This window comes from Sorex fumeus, unplaced genomic scaffold, assembly GCF_029834395.1.
Source record: "Sorex fumeus unplaced genomic scaffold, SorFum_2.1 ptg000055l, whole genome shotgun sequence".
Classification (NCBI taxonomy): domain Eukaryota; kingdom Metazoa; phylum Chordata; class Mammalia; order Eulipotyphla; family Soricidae; genus Sorex; species Sorex fumeus.
This window is the reverse complement of record NW_026606112.1, coordinates 15925031-15941346: the sequence shown is the minus strand read 5'-3', so window position 1 is coordinate 15941346 and position 16316 is coordinate 15925031. Positions and strand designations below refer to the sequence as shown.

The 16316-nt window shown below is 53.5% G+C and overlaps 1 protein-coding gene across 1 annotated transcript in view; it reads right to left on the bottom strand.

Annotated features, from left to right (window-relative positions):
- SEL1L3 (SEL1L family member 3) overlaps window positions 1-16316 on the bottom strand; it is a 127489-nt gene that overhangs the window by 42279 nt on the left and 68894 nt on the right. The window contains exons 10-13 of the mRNA XM_056125590.1: window positions 14004-14215; window positions 12454-12633; window positions 5840-5959; window positions 3747-3887 (exon numbers count right to left, since the gene is read on the bottom strand). Coding sequence (XP_055981565.1) covers window positions 3747-3887; window positions 5840-5959; window positions 12454-12633; window positions 14004-14215 — 653 coding nt within the window. The remainder of the gene's footprint in view (window positions 1-3746; window positions 3888-5839; window positions 5960-12453; window positions 12634-14003; window positions 14216-16316) is intronic.

The window sequence follows — 16316 nt, the reverse complement described above, 5'->3', positions numbered from 1 at the left end:
TAAGAAGAAAATAAACCCAAACCTCCCACAGACACACCAGTGCACAGTAGAAAATTTTAAAAATAAAACCCAGGCCTTAATTAAAAAGCCTCGTCAGAAAGATTTCTTTAGGCAGAGCCTTGCCTGCTTGCCCTGTTCACTGTCCTTATTTTTTGCTTAGACTTTCAGAGAAAATGCTCCCCGCTCCCCACTTCCGGTTTCACTCTCCCCTGCCAGGCCACCCCCTTTCCCCTCACTAATCAGTGAAAGAATTCCCTGCCCTACAAGTCACTGGGAAAAGCCTTGAGTTTTTCCTGACTCTTTCCTGTTTTCTTTTAGCTGCTACCGCTGGGCTTCTTTTGTTCTGGGGGATGTGGGGGAGGGGTGCGGGGGGAGGGGCTGGGCACAGCTGGTAGTGTTTGGGGGATTACTCCTAGCTCAGTGCTCAAGGCCCACTCCTGGTGGGCTCACGTGACCCTGAGTGGTGCTAGGAATTGAACCGGATGCGGCCACATGCAAGGCAAGAGCCTTAACCTGCTCACAGACGCTTTCCTAAACGCAAAGTAGGGGATCACCAATTCTGTCATATATGTCATATATGTCATATAATATAATGATAAAGCGCGTTAGGGTGATCGACACGGTTAGTTGTCATTTCAGCCTTCCGAACCCTCACAGAAATGGGGGTGGTGGTGTTGAAAGGGACTTTGTAGCCTTAGAACTAGCCCAGGAAGCACTTATGAGGGCTTCAACCCCACTCTTCACTCACCCCAGACCTTGAGAGATACTCAGCACCTTCTGGAAAATCCAGGGCTCCCTGCAAAAAGGGTCTGAGCACCATTGGGTTTCTGCTGCGAGAGAGGTGCTCCTGGTGACCACACTGTTGGCAGGACCAGGGTGGAGGGGGGAATGGTGGGGGTGGGAAGAGAACCCTGCCCCCTCCCCCCATCTCTGCTGGCCCTGCTGTGCCGCTGGTGGCACAGATGGAAGAGCCAAGTAAGTAAAAGATGCTGCTCTGATAGCTGGCAAGAACCAAGCACGGGCCCGTCCAATCCAGTCCCCGGGGCCACCCAGCGCTGGGGTCTGTTTGTCCCCTCCGAGACGCTGGCCGGGACCCAACAGTAGGGAGCAGCAGGCAGGAAGTCCAGGATCTGACAGCGGGTGAACAGCACCCCAGACCCCAGCATCCGTCCCCGACTGTATTTCCCTCCCGTACATTTCCATGCTACTCCCTCCAAGGACGGATAATGAGCCATAATCCCCTCCTTGCAGCACTGGCTGGGCCATTTTTCCGGACCCCCATATAAGTATGCGGGGCCCACTCGAAGTTCATTTACAAACGCCGAGCTTCTCGCCGCGCTCCGACTTGCTTACTTAAATGAAATCGATCAGCTGAAGCAACGCGGAGATGAAAATATTTTTCAGAACTGCACCATTACCTCATTTAATTAGAGAAGGAGAGGCAAGAGAGAAGGACAACAGCAGGGACGGGGACATGGGAGGGGCAGTGAGCTCACTTTGGGGGGCCTCTGGGAGGATATCCTCAGGACCAGGATGACGGAATGCCAGAATCCGACGGAACGGAAAGTTTTTCTTCTCTAACTTTTTTTGCTTTGTAGAATAGAAGGCGGGCTCAGAGGGACTGACTTCTCCAAAGCCCTCCAGACAGAGAGCGAGAACCGAAATTTTAAAACTCTGATGCTTAAGGTCAGTGATTTTCCAGGAGACGTGGCATTTCTTTTTTTTCTTTCTTTTTTTCTTTTTTTTTGGCGGGGTGGTGGAGGGAGGTCACACCCAGCGATGCTCAGGGATTACTCCTGGCTTTGCACTCAGGAATTACTCCTGGAGGGGGCCGGAGCGATAGCACAGCGGGTAGGGTATTTGCCTTGCACACAGCTGACCCGGGTTCGATCCCCGGCATCCCATATGGTCCCCTGAGCACTGCCAGGTGTAATTCCTGAGTGCAAAGCCAGGAGTAACCCCTAAGCATCGCTGGGTGTGACCCAAAAAGGAAAAAAAAAAGGAATTACTCCTGGAGGTGCTCGGTGCCATCCTTGAATGCGAGCTTAGTGCCCAGAACCAAGGGTCCGTACAAGGACACATACAGGATTGTTCCTTACATTTGCAAAGCCCCTTCCGTGCATGGGGCTCTCCCAGGAAAGACTCCCGAAAACAACCTGGCCCAAGACAAACATGTCCCTGCAGCTGCTGCTGACAGGCTTCCCTGCCCCAGATCCCAGGGTACCAGAGGACGCAGCAAAGTCAAAACAGCTGTAAGGTCTGGGAAATGAGAGCCCGGGAAAGTGCCACGTCACGCCCAGACTCATTTATTCATGCCCTGGTCAGTGGCCTCCGGGCAGGCAGAGGCCATGCCAGAGCAGGCAACCCAGATGTTCAACTTTCCTGCACTGTGGACACTGCCCAGTCCCCGGGACAGTGGCCAGGACCCCCTTCTGCCTCTGTCCTCTGTCCCCTCCATCAGCGGAGGAGCCCGAAGGCTGGGGACCGCATGTCCCTCCTTGTTCCTCCATCCAGCTCTGAGAGGGGCATTCTGTCATGCCTGAATGGCTGTCTGATTATAAACACCCGTCCCCTGGCCCGTGGCAAAGAGTCCAACCATTTCACTGACAGCCTGATGACCGTCTGGGTTCTGATCTGGAATAGGCTTTGGGGACAATAACCGTGGACAGGTTTTAGGGCTGGAGGGCTAGACATGGGGCAAGAATCGTGGCTATTCATCAGCGAGTGGCCACAGCTGTGCTTCTGGAACAGAATCTGGCCACATGACCTGTATTCATGTTTGAAGACACGTGTTAGCTGGGGGGGGGGGGTTAGGGGGGTCCCAGCAGCTGCTTGCTCTGGGCACGGACAGAGGGCCCCAAGGTTTCCTTCCTAGAGCCAACAGCTCTTTACTCTTCTCAGGTTATAGACTTGTGCCTGGAGAGAAGCCAGGTTGCCTGGACCCCAGCCCCCCGGGCCTGAAAGGTACCCATTGTACAAACTTGGCGAGACCCCAGACCTTTCTGTGGCCTTGTGATCACATTAAATCGCAACCATCATACCCCGTGCCCTGCCTTGCCAGGCCGTTGTGAGGGTTTAATGTACTCGTATTTGCAGAGCAGCCATGAGCACAAACCACCCTGCATCCACCGTTTGTGTCAGACGCACGGTCATTCAGTGTGCAGTAGCTGGCACGTGGTCCTGCTCAGCTGTGGCCATGCCCAGTGTCCTAGGAGCCCTGGTATCTCCCCAGGGCAGTGGCTGCTGGTCTCCGAGAAGACCCCCAGGCCTCCATACCCCAGTGTCCCCAGCTGGTGCTCTCCCCCACCCCCCACCCACCCATGTGCCTCTTGGCGTAAAACCAAGACCTTTGTTCTGAGCAACAGGACTCCCGGGATGCAGCCCCAACACAGCTTTGTTTAAGCTGCAATTTAGTGACAATTGAATTCTGCCTGGGGAGCATGGAGGGGGAGGGATGTGTGGGGCTCTGGGGGCCATAACTGTGTGCAACTATAAGATGCAGGTGTCTCCTTGGGCATGCCACGGTTCTGGTAAGACCCCAGGGAATCCAGGGGCCAAACCTATGGCCCTGATGAAACCAGAAGATTCCTTTTGACTCTGCAGCAAATTCCCCTCTCAGGAGAGGCAGAGACAGCCGGGACTTCTTCTCACTTTCAGGAGTGGCAGAAACACCCCCTGCACTTACCCAGAGCGGTTGGGCAGCCTGATGAGCACAGCCCCGCGCCCCCCGGGGAAGAGCCTCTCACCTTGAACAACACAATGGCGTAGTCGTAGATGAGTGCAGGGTCCTCGGTCTCCAGCGCGCCCTTGGCATACCACTCGATCGCTGCTTCCGGGTTCTTGGCCACCCCCTGCTGGCCCCAGAACAACATCTGGGCCAAGCGTTGCTGCAAGACAACGGTCAATGGTCACTGAAGTCAGCAGCAGCCCAGGGGGCTCCATGTCCGCTGGCCGGTGGGGGGACACACCACGCTCTTGGCGAAGACTAAGAAAGAACCACTGGGGTCGAGGCCTACGGGCGAGCTCCCGTGGGCCAGAACGGGCGGGGGGCAGGTGGGTGCAGGACTTAGCCATACCTCCCAGGACCCTCCGGGCCTCTTGTGTCCCCAGCGTCAGCCCAACTACAATCTCCCTGAGACTCCAGCAGGGAGCTCTCTGCTGGCCCCCGGGCCCTCCTAAAAGACCTCAAAAGAAGCTTCCAGAGGCTGCTCCACCAGTAGGAAAGTCCATGCCAGCTTTGGGGCCCCCAGGAGACAGCTCCAGCAGTGGCCTCGCCAGAATTCCCGTGCCTGGAATGGTCTCGGAGGACTTCCTGAGGGAGGTATGAGCAGCAAGGGCTGCAACAGCTCCTTAATTGTCTTTCTGCTTCTCTTCTCATTTCCTTCACTTCCCACATTGAGTTTTTGTTTGTTTTGCTTTGCTTCGTTTTGGACTGGGGGCCACACTGACTGTGATCAGGGCTAACTCCTGGCAGGCTCGGGGAAGCAGGGGAGGTGCTGGGACTCGAAATCAGGCCAGCGGCACACAGGGCGAAGGTCCTATCCACTGTACTGTCTCTCCTGGCTCCGGGATTCTGTTTGCTTGAGGACCGGACCCTGCAGTGAATAGGGGCTACTCCACGCTCAGTGCTCAGCGGTTGTTCCTGGCAGTGCTCAGGGGATGATGAAGCCCAAGGGATTGAACCTAGGACTCTTGCACACCAAGCACATACTCCAGCCTATCACACCATCTCTGTCCCCCAAATACTAGGAGCTTCCAGCTCAGCACCTCTGAAACACCAGGAAGACCCCCGTGAAGGGGACGGGTGATTACTGGGGACCCCGAGGCCTGAGACTGGCAGAGCTCTGTGCTTCCTGCTTCCCGTAGTCCCCGCACACCCCCAGTCTCCCACCTGCTCAGCCCCGGGGCCTTTGCCCACTCTGCGCCCGCAGGGTGCCGGAGGGAAGGGGAGCACATCCCGCAGGAGAAAAGAACACGCCTCAGGGAGACTCCCCCTCCCTCCCACCTGCCCTCAGCCCACCCTAGGCCCTGGCACTTACTTTCTTTGGGGTGCAGGGCTTAGGGGCGGGAGGAGGCCTTCTCACACCTCACAGGTCACTGTGAGAGGAAAGCCATGTCCTTGTGTGCCTAGGTGCTGTGCCTGACAGCTGAGCCGACGGCCTTCTCTCTGCCGGGCTCATCTAACCTGCACCCTCTCCTTCTGGGCTATTTTTGGGCTAAAATTATGCTTTTGAAAAAATAATATCACTCCTGGCATTACTGGGGCAGGGGTGCAGAGCAAGAGTCCAGCATTTGCCTGGCATGTGGCTAACCCGGGTTTGATCACCAGCACCCAACACGGTCCCCAAGCACCACCAGCAGTGAGTCCTGAGTGCAGAGCCAGGTGTGGCCCAAAAAGAAGAAAAGAAAGAAAGAAAGAAAGAAAGAAAGAAAGAAAGAAAGAAAGAAAGAGAGAAAGAGAGAGAGAGGGGGAAGGGAGGAAGGAAGGGGGAGGGAGGAAGGAGAGAGGGATGGAGGAAGGAGAAGGAGGGAGGGAGGGAGGGAGGGAGGAAGGAAGGGACAGGGGGGGGGGGGCGCGTGGGGGGGGGAGAAGGAAGGAAGGAAGGAGGGAGAAAGGGAGAGACGGAGAGAGTGCCGACCCCACTGCACTAGCTCTGGCCCCTAGGCTACTTTTTTGCTTGTAGGTTGGTTTGAATCTGGGGGCCACGCTCAGCAATACTCAGGGGTGATTCCTGGCTCTCGGCTCAGGAGCGGCCCCAGAGTGATCTGGGAGCACGTGAGGTGCCAGGCAAGATCGGGGCATTCGGATGGGCTCTGACAGCGCCTGTTTCTCTCTTACCTGAGCTGCAGCATTGCCTCGAGTAGCTTCGTGCTTCAACCACATAAAGACATCTCCGTCTTCTTTCGTTTGGACCTTGAGTGTTTCATCATCTTTCAGCCTAATGGTTTCAACATAGGCCTAGAGAGGGAGGCAGGGACGGAGGGAAGAAGGAAGAAGGAAGAAAGGGAGGAAAAGGAAGAAAGGAGAGTTGGAGGAAGGAAGAAGGAAGGAAGGAAGGAAGGAAGGAAGGAAGGAAGGAAGGAAGGAAGGAGAAAAATCAAGAGAGCCAAGGAGGGAAGGAGAAAAGGGGCGTGGAGGAATCAGGGAGGAGAGGGAGGACAGAGGGAGGGAGAAAATAAACAGAAAGTCTCTAAATCATGTAAGTATGTCAAAGATAGAACCGGATTCTGAAACCAGCAGTTGCTCCAATAAAAACCCTATGAATAATTGCAGCAGGAATGTGTCTACAACACCGTGAGATGGGCTTTTTTTTTCTAAATGAAGGCATCACTTCGCATGGCTCCAACTGGCTCGTTTTGTTCCCTATTAAGCATTTGTCTCGGGAGCCGCTGGCGTCCGAGCCCGTGTCCACTCCTGCGGCTGCTCCGACTCCACCTGGGCTCCAGAGCAGATTACACGCGCCATCCGAAAGAGCAAATCGATATTTTCTCAGAATAATCTTATTTTTTTTATCCTAAAGTGTTATTATCCTGCATGACTAACCCTTTTTTATTTAGCAGGCTCAGCTTCAAATATCTTTTGGCTATTTCCAAAAAAAAAAAAATATTTTGAATCAACCCTGAAAAGAAGCAGCGTGTTAACTCTGTGAAGGCGAGCGGGAAGTTGCCGAGGCCAGGGGATAGAGAGATGTTTTCAGGATACGCACAGGCTTCCCGGGAGCTGCTTCCTTGGGAGAAAATAAAACACACTGGGGGGTGGGGGGAAGGGCGGAGGGCAAAGAGATAGTCCAGCATGTAGGGCACTTGCCCTACATGCGGTCCAGCTGGGCTTAAGCCCCCAGAATTCCATATGGTCCCCAGGCCCGCCAGGAGTGAGGTCGAAATGCCCTGGATGTGACCCAAAATATAAACCAAGGAGCCCAAACAATAGTCCAGTGCGTAAGGCATTTGCCTTTCACGCGGCCGACCCAGGTTCGATCCCCGGCATCCCATATGGTCTCCTGAGCACCGCCAGGAGTGACCCCTGAGCATCGCCAGGTATGACCCAAAAAGCCGAAATAAAATAAAAACAAACCAAAATACCAAAAATATATTTTGATGGCAAAATTTTGACAATCAGAGGTTTAAAAAAAAAGGTCCTTGGGACAAGAAAGGGGGCCCCAAAGCTTGGTGTGTCTGTGTCATAGGCAGGCCTGGGTTTAATCTCAGCACTGGATGGACGGGGAGAGTAGCCGGGAGCCCAGAGCTGGGAGTGGCCCCGAGCACTGTCAGTTACGCTCCCAGACAAACCCAAGGCTGTTCGTTCCATGGTCTTCCCTGTCCAGACTAACCTCTGTCCAACGAGAGTGGGGGCGGGGTGCTGGACACACCTTCCCCGACCACCACAGGCCACCCACACACGGAAAGAACAGCAGCTCTGGGGTGTAGGAGGGGGAGCCCTGGGCACTGCCAGGGGTGAAGTAACTCACAATACTACCCACAAACCCCACACTCAAGCCCTAAGCCTGCAGCAGTCTCCTCTGCTGACCACAGGAAGCCCCTCAGGGGCATTGGAAGAGGCTTTTTTTTAAAATTTTTTGCTTTTTGGGTCACACCCAGTGATGCACAGGGGTTACTCCTGGCTCATGCACTCAGGAATTACTCCTGGTGGTTCTCAGGGGGACCATATGGGATGCTGGGAATCGAACCCGGGTAGGCCGCATGCAAGGCAAACGCCCTACCCACTGTGCTATTGCTCCAGCCCCTGGTGGAGACTGGAGTGCACAAGGTTCTGAGTGACAGGAGGAGGGAGTGGGGGTGGCCACTGGGAGGTTTGCTAACAGCAAACGTGTCCACTCGGTGTCCACTTTCTTCTGTCGGAACCTGTGGGGCGTCGGGGCTTCACAAAGGCTCTCTGTGCGTCTGCACCATCGGCATCCGCAGGCGCAGACGGGGTCACTCGACGGCCAAACCCCGACCTCCCGTGCACAGTGCTTGCTCAGCCTGTGATGTCACCCTCTGGCCCACGCTCCTGAGTCCTGCCCCGGAATACACCACTCCACCTTTTCGGCCCTATCTACCTCCTGACCCTTCCTGTTCCTGGTGACTCCTTTCCTTTAAGCCTACATGTCAGGAAAAAAAATGTGGAAAACCAATGCAAGAGGGATTGGGACGGAGCCAGGAGGGATGTGTGTGTAGGGAGGGCGCTGGTCTTGCACACGGCCAATGAGGGCTCGATCCTTTGCATCCCGAGTACCACCGTGAGAGCTCCCTGAGTGCAGAGCCAGGAACAAGCCCTGAGCACCGCCCCTCGGTAAGAAGCATGAGGACATACAGTGTCGCAGAGGGCTGACAGGCTCGTGAGGCGGAGAGGCTGGGACTCCGGGCTGTGGGTCATGCTAGCAGAGTGTGTTTCCTGGGAACTGTCCCCTCACTCAATGGCCGTGGTGACCGGGGCTGCACAGGAGCCTGCTGAGGGCCGCCTCTGGCCACAGTGCTCACAGTTTTGCATTCTTGAAGTCGTCTTGCTGGCATGGGTGCTCGCTGGGGCCAGCACAGTTTATAGGTCCACAAAGTCACAGCTGTGGTGCTGGCCAGGGAGGACAGCAGTTCTCCCACGAGTGCTCACTAGAGAGCCCAGTCCTTGGGCAGAGTGCTCACACACAGTGCTCACACATCTTTTTAGTGGAGGTGCCTGCAGGGATCATGGTGCTTTGTGTGGGTGTCCCCATGCTCCTGGCTGTAGTTTGGCTTTAAATCACTTACAGGGTGAGGCATCACAGACAGGAGAGCTGGTAGGATGGCACGAGGGTCATGTGGAGCCCTGGGGATTTGAACTCCTGATGCTTGTAAGGCACGTGCTCTAAGTCCCGGAGCTATTCCTCTGGGCCCAGCAGATGGGCACAGGGAAGAAAGAGACCTCAGCCAGAGCAGAAGGTTGTTTGTTTGTTTGTTTTGGCTTTTCTGGTCATACCCAGCAACACACAGGGGTTCCTCCTGGCTCTGTACTCAGGAATCACTGGTGGTGCTTGGGGAACCTTCTGGAATGCCGGGGATCGAACCCAGGTCTGCTGCGGAAAGCAAACACCCTACCCGCTACTCTATACTATCACTCCAGCCCCTCACGGTAGAAGGTTTGCACGTCCTCAGACTGTGGAGAGCGCTTGACTGATATAGGTGAAGCCCCACCCCCACCACATCCTTCTAGAAAGAGGAACCAAAGGCTGAAGGACCAAGCCTGGCCAAGGAGCAACTTCTGAGAAAGGGCAAGATCGAGAGGGATCCTTTAAGATTCACGATCACGATCATCCTGTTGTTCGCCAATTGCCTCGAGCAGGCACCAGTAACGTCTCCTTCTTCCTAGCCCTGAGATTTTAAAGTGCCATATTCAATGCTCTTTTGGGGTTAGGAGAATGAGACCCATCATTGTTACTAGTATTTGGCATACTGAGTACGACACGGGAAGTTTGCCAGGCTCTGCCGTGTGGGCAGGATACTTTCAGTAGCCTGCCGGGTTCTGCTTCCGGGAGCTGGGTTTTATAATCTCTGGGTCTTGGCCATTGATGGGACCAACCTGGTGCCGGCAGCAGCTGGTGGGTGTGACGCCTACCTACTGGAAGATGGGGGATCTGGGTGGAGAAGGCCCAGTCCCAATCCAAGCAGGCTTGGAGATCTCAGCCCCGGGACACCACATGCCTGGCTTCCTCTGCTGGTTCCTTCATGCATGAGGCTTGTCCGGACGTGTGGAGAGTGGTCTCAGCATGGCTGTGGCTGGTTCTGGAGGTCTTCAGCTGCTGGGGCTCTGCTTGGGGGAAGTTGGGGGGGGAACTCAACCCGCCCCCCTCCAAGGGGCCCTGGTAAGGACAGCCAGGCGTGGGGGCAGGAGACTCCTTTAAGATTAAGCTCCCCCAAATATGCACCAGATCTGGCATCTTCTTTCTCTTTCACCCGAAGCGGAGTCCCACTTCATCCTGAAGAAGTGGCGTGATCACTAATAAAGAAGATGAAATGATGTGAAGCTCGAGGTATATGAAAGAGAAATGAAATGAGTCTTCGGGAAGGCGCTGCAGAAGGCCTCTGGTTTGTTAATTAGAAGTCGAGCTCTCCTTATCTCGCTGGCGAGGTGCTGGAGAATGAATAGACTCCTCAACAAAGGACATTTGAATCAACGTATGACACCTGCTCAGATCCTCACGAAGCCATTAATTACATATTCTTAAGAAAACGAGCTATGATACGACTCTTCTAAGTGTCTAATTCCTATCTGTGATTTTAATCCGGCGACTTTTCAGCTGCGCGATGGAGCTTTGCTATTCATCTTCTCTGGTTCTGACCAATTAAACATTTGCTTTCATAATCATAACATTTCATATGCCGAATCTTCAAAAGAAAAGGAGCTTGTTAGCAGCATACCCTTTCCCATTGGTAATTCTTGCTGAATTAGAATTCTTACAAGTCTAACATATACATATAGGACATTATTAACACATCCGGGCTGAGAAGGGGAACGGCGATGGTCTTGTTATTTCTTGGTCTTGATTTTGTGTGTGTTATTCAGTCTTTTAAGAAAAGCTTATCAGTTCATAAATTAATTCTTTTCAAGTGGAGGTCAAACATTGCACACAGCATGTACCCACGGAGAATATCAATGATAGCAGTGGGGGGTATCAGCACACGCATTCAGGAGAAACCCCTTTTCTAAAGGTACATGCGTGTCTCTGCGACAGCACTTTGAGGGGGGTGCACTGCCTTCCTGTTCAATGTTCAACCACGATGTATGGCTTCGAGTCATTTATTTCATTACCATATAGCGCCCACTGTGGACCTCCTATTCAGAAACAACCCATTCACATTGCCAGAGAGATAATACACGGGTAGGGAGCTTGCCTTGCAAGCGGTGGGCCTGGATTTGATCCTCAGCACCCCATATGGTCTTCCTAGTCCTGTCAAGTGAATTCCTGAGTGCACAGCTGGGAGTAACACCTGAGCATCGCTATGTGTGGCTCAAACACCTCACCGCACCCCCCACCCTCCACCACCACACACACACAGATAAAAGAGTTTATGATCCAACCCAGCCTGGCAGCTTTCTCACCATCTGTGGTAGCCCTCTTCCAAACGCCCATTAATTCATACAGTCCATGACAAGGACAAGCAGTAAACAGACACCAGGAAGGTCATATCCTCATATACTTTAAGGACCTAGCTGGGTCCTTAAAGTAGGAAAAGAAAGTGTTGGACTTCCAGCATAGAATACTTACGCTGAGATTCTCAACTCAACCCCACGGCCTCGAGCGCTAGGACCAGTCCACCCATTCCAACCTTCTCTGGAGAAGGGAGATATATAAAAACATCCCAGGATGCCAAGCAGGTGACTGCCTTGGCCCTCCTAGAAACAGCTCTGCCGCCAGCTCCCGGCAGCTCCCCTTTCTCCTCATCCCATCACCTCTATGCTGCCTCTTACCTTTCGTGAGGGGTGTGGGGGTGGGGTGGAGGTTTGGACCCATCCTGGTGATGGGCTCAGGGGCTATTTCCAGCTCTGTGCACAGGAGTGACCCCTACTGGTGCTTTGGGGAAATCACACAAGGTGCTAGGTATCAAACCCAAGTGGGTGTGATGCAAGGCCGTGCTCCCCCCCATTCCCTCGCACACCCTCTCTGTATCCTGACACTGCCCTTTGCGTCACTGTCCTCCATTCGCTGTTGCATATCACCCACCGGCCTACGGCAACACACAGGAAGAGGGAGGCAGGCACGCAGCCACTGAATTCTTTATCCAGATCTTACCACTAAGCCCTGGGGACCTGCAAAATTGGAGGCTGCCATGAGCACGCCTTCCCCAGCCCTTAATCCAGGGGAGGAAGCGATCTACGACTACCACAGGCTGCCAGTTCCCTGGGAACCGGGGGCTGGCGAGGCTCCTGGGCAGGGGTGGGTGTTTGTAGGCAAGAACAGAGGTAAGGGGCAGCTGCTGCTCGCTGTTATAGTCTGCTGTCACTGGGCGGGACCTTGGTTTCCCGGCCCCCTCCACTGGGCCCCATCCCTCCTACCACCTTCAACCCCCCCATGCCCCACCCAGCCTAGGAATATAAAAACAAGAGGCGTGTGTTTCTGACATACTTTTTTTTTTCTTTTTGGGTCACACCTGGCGATGCTCAGTGGTTACTCCTGGCTCTGCACTCAGGAATTTCCCTTGGCGGTGCTCGAGGGACCATATGGGATGGTGGGAATCGAACCCGGGTCGGCTTTGTGCAAGGCAAAACGCCCTACCCGCTGTGCTATCACTCCAGTTCCTCTGATACACATTTTTAAAGAAAACTGAAATCCGTCCAGGGTCCACCAGGGAGAGGCAGAGACACAGGACTGGACATAGGCAGGACACATGGAAGGTCAGTGGCACACAGGCCATGGGCGCTGGCCCCTACCCAAGTGGTCCCCAGGAGCATCCCCCTCCCCGCCTGCTCCTCTTTGGTACCTGATCACCCTGCAGCGTGTGCTGGTCCAGCGGGGTCTTGGTGGCGATGTTGCTGTAGTAGGCATATGACAGCTCCCAGTCCAAGGGGTAGTCATCCACGCCCTGGTAGTGTTTGTAACCCAGATTCATCGATGACAGTCTCTCTCCACCCTGGCCTCCAACCAAACTGTACAACATGCCCTACGAGAAAGAGATGGACAGCGTGTTCAGATGGCCAGAGCCGGTGGCCATCTGGCCTGGTCCCTCTCTGCGGTCCTCGTCATCCCAGAAACAGGCCCATGTTTCTTTAAAAGATTCTTAGAAGGAAAGTCCACAAAGCTTTCTGGATGGTTTACAAATTCCCATCTCGGTGTCCTAGGGGTCTAGAAGGGGGAAATTCTACGACTTTTGAGTATTTGTGAATGGAAGTGGGTTCCCCTCTGCCTCTCCTACAGCACCTAGGCGGCTCCACTCACTGTTCTAAGGACCCCAGGTCTGGCTCAGCTACAGTGCTCCACGATGGCACAACCTCACTCAATGTCAAATGTTGGGTGGGGCTTGGGAAGGAACATTAGGGACCAACTGGTCCAGCAACATCATTTCACAGTTGAGGCACGCTGAGAGGGGAGGTCATTTGGCCACAGTCAGACAATCAATACCCGGTGGCAGGGTCCTGGCTTGGGTCTTCTATACCATGGCACCCTGTGGGATTGCCCCTGGGGGAGAGATCTACAATCCCTAAACTCTATATGGCAGTGAAGAGCACAAAGGGGCCCTGAAAAGGAGCAGGGTACCCCCCTCTCCCCGAACAGCTCCATGAAGACTGAACTTTGCCAAACACAAGATGTATAATCTCAGAGGCCTGGGAGAGAATTCAGTGGGTAGGGGGCTTGCCTTACGTTCGACCAATCAGGTTTGATCCCCAGCATCCCATATGGTCCCCCAAGCACCACCAGGAGTAATTCCTGAGTGCAGAACCAGGAGTATTCCCTAAGCATCACCAGGTATGGTCACAAAACAAAACAAAATAATAAAAAAAAAATGCAAGATGTAGAATCGCAAGTGCAAATCTAGAAACCACAAATTTCAGGAACCAAGTAGTCGCTACATTGAAAAAATTGATGTAAAAACCAAAACAAATTTAAAAAAGGATGAAAAAGAAAAAGAAATTGTCCTTTCTATGTTTAGTTTGGTGGTAGAAGGACAATAATTCTCTGAACTTCTAATGACTTCACATGACCAAAGGTGAAAGGGGATAGTGGCCCCAAGGACAGGGCAGCCGCAAGTGTTGGGTGAGAGGCACTTCCTGGTGAAGGATGGAGGTTCTGATCTGTTCTTAGTGCTCTGACCACAACCCCGACCGTGCATCTGGAAACAGAGTCCCATTCTGGCAGTGACAGCGGGAGATTCTGCACTTCATTCAGGTCTGGGGACGATTTTTTCTGGAGAGGAAAGATGTTAAAGGCTCCCGAGGAAGCAAGGACATGTCTGTTGTACCTGGGATGGAAAAGCATTTTCCTGCACACGGAACACTCAGGGTTGATGCACCCAGAGCCCAGGAAATACTCTACCTGCAGCGGATCCCGAGGTACACTTAATCCAGTTTCATAGAAGACAGAGAGGTAGTAGGAGGCTTTATGGTAGCCACAGCAGCTGGAATCCATCAGAGAAGGGATGACAGAGCTAATTTGGTGGAGACCATCGATACGGGAGAGTCTCTTCACAGCCTTCTCAAATATCCGCCCACCGACTTCTAATATGGATTCTCCTGGGTTCCCGGGCCCTGTAAATAACACAATCCAAAGTACATGCGATTAATTACCACGGGATCGACAGGGTTTTCGAAAGAGGAAGGGAAAGTCAATTAAAGCACCTGAGTTATTAATATGGTTGGTCCTGCAGTACCTGGAAATAGACCCCTTCCAGGGAGGTAAATTAAGCCCTCGGGAGACGCCACACTGTCATTCTGGAAATAGCTTTTTCTTTGCACTAAATGACAGCCTGGCATCCTGGGGGGGGGGGGGGGGGGGAAGAATGTGCCTTCTCCAGCCCAGGGTGCCTGAGAGAGTGATCGACTCCCAGGGACTCACTCTGCATCAGGGTCACCAGAACTTCTGGAGACTGGTTTCCCCTGTAGGACTCTGAGGAAGAATGTGCTTTGCACATCAGAGGTAATTTCTAGTGCTGCTCTAGAGAATGGAGCCAAATTACTTTTGAAATGTTTTCAGACCATCTTCTGCCTCCGGTTTTCCTCCTGGCCCCTCTAAACACAGTAAGTGCTTTTGCTGAGGTCTCGTGAGCAAAGCAGGGCGGGGCATCTTAGGCCAAGTCGGTGATGCAAATGCAGTGACCGAGGCTGGGGCTGGAACTATTATTAGCGCCTCGTGTTTTTCAGAGGGCAGGATAGGAAGCTGGAGACCCAGCTGGTCTCCTGGTGCAGAGGCTGGGGGCTGAAGCAGCCTTTCCAGCCAACCTGGCAGCTCTGGCAAGTCAGAATCGCAACTCATGGCCACACCCTCCTCCTGGTGAGCAGCCAACAGCTGTGATAAAACCCACACACGGGAGCACGGGGACGAGTTGATCCCACTGCTTCAACTCTCCGGCCTTCCTCGCCCTCGCCCTCCCTGTTCATCTGAGAACCACATAGGCCCAAACTAGCCACTTACGTGGCCTTGTTAGCTAGGTGGGATCTCCACCATTCACAGTTCATTTAGGCTACACCCACTGAGCTGGAATTCAGTGGCCGGGCTGCGTGTTTCAGGGCCACTGCAGGATTGCACAGACACTATTTATGCTGGAAGCAGATATGGCTGGCTTACTTCAGACTGAACTCGTATCTGCCCCCCAAACCAACGGACATACTGGATTACCTTAATTTCATCTAAAATTTAAAAGTCACTAACAGCTCTAATTGTGTGTCTTCAGGGACGGACAGAGACAATGGAGGAACACGCAAATGGGAAGATATGAGATGCGACTCAGGGCAACAGCCAGCAGAGAATCCCATGAAACACAGGGACCAGTGGGACCCGTAATGGAACTGCCCAAACAGAGAATCCCGTGAAACACAGGGCCCAGAGGGACCCACAGATGGAACTGCCCAAACAGAGAATACCGTGAAACACAGGGACCAGTGGGACCCACAATGGAATTGCCCAGAGAATCCCGTGAAACACAGGGCCCTGTGGGACCCACAGATAGAACTGCCCAAGCAGGGGTTATGAGCAGGTGCCAGCCAGCCCCTCTGGGCACATGTGCCAGGCCTGAAAGGGGACACGTCTTCTACTTGCTGAGCTGTGGACGAAGCCTTCCCCTCCCCCCCCCCCCCCCCCCCCCCCCCCCCCGCCACCTCTATCCTGCTCCAAGGCAGCCTCATCTCCTCACTCCTGCAGTACCTTTCCCAGCCTCTTCCTGGTCTCTAGGAGGTAGCCGGGTTCTCCTTTTATTCCCAAAGGCCCAGGTAGCAAGGGCTGAAAAAAATTCACCTTACTCAATCAGTCAATTGTGGCCTTCTCTCATACCAAAAAGTCTGGAACAGGCCAGTGTTTGGTGGGGGCACCGTGAGAAAGAATCCCTCCCCTCATCCCCTGTGTGGTTCAGCCTCACGGAAAACAACATGGAGATCTCCCCCAAAAAGAGGAACAGACTCCGACATAATCCAGGGACACCACTGCTTGGCTCTATCTCTAAAGCACACACACTTTAATTTAAAAGGATCTACGCAGACCTATGTTTACCACAGCATTTATTACAACAGCCAGGATGTGCAAACAACTCAAATACCCAACCATGGATGAACAAAGAAGTGGAGGTGTATATACGCAAGGGAACCCAGCTCTCAGAGAGACTATCGTGCGAGGTACCGCAACACGGATGGAAGTAGT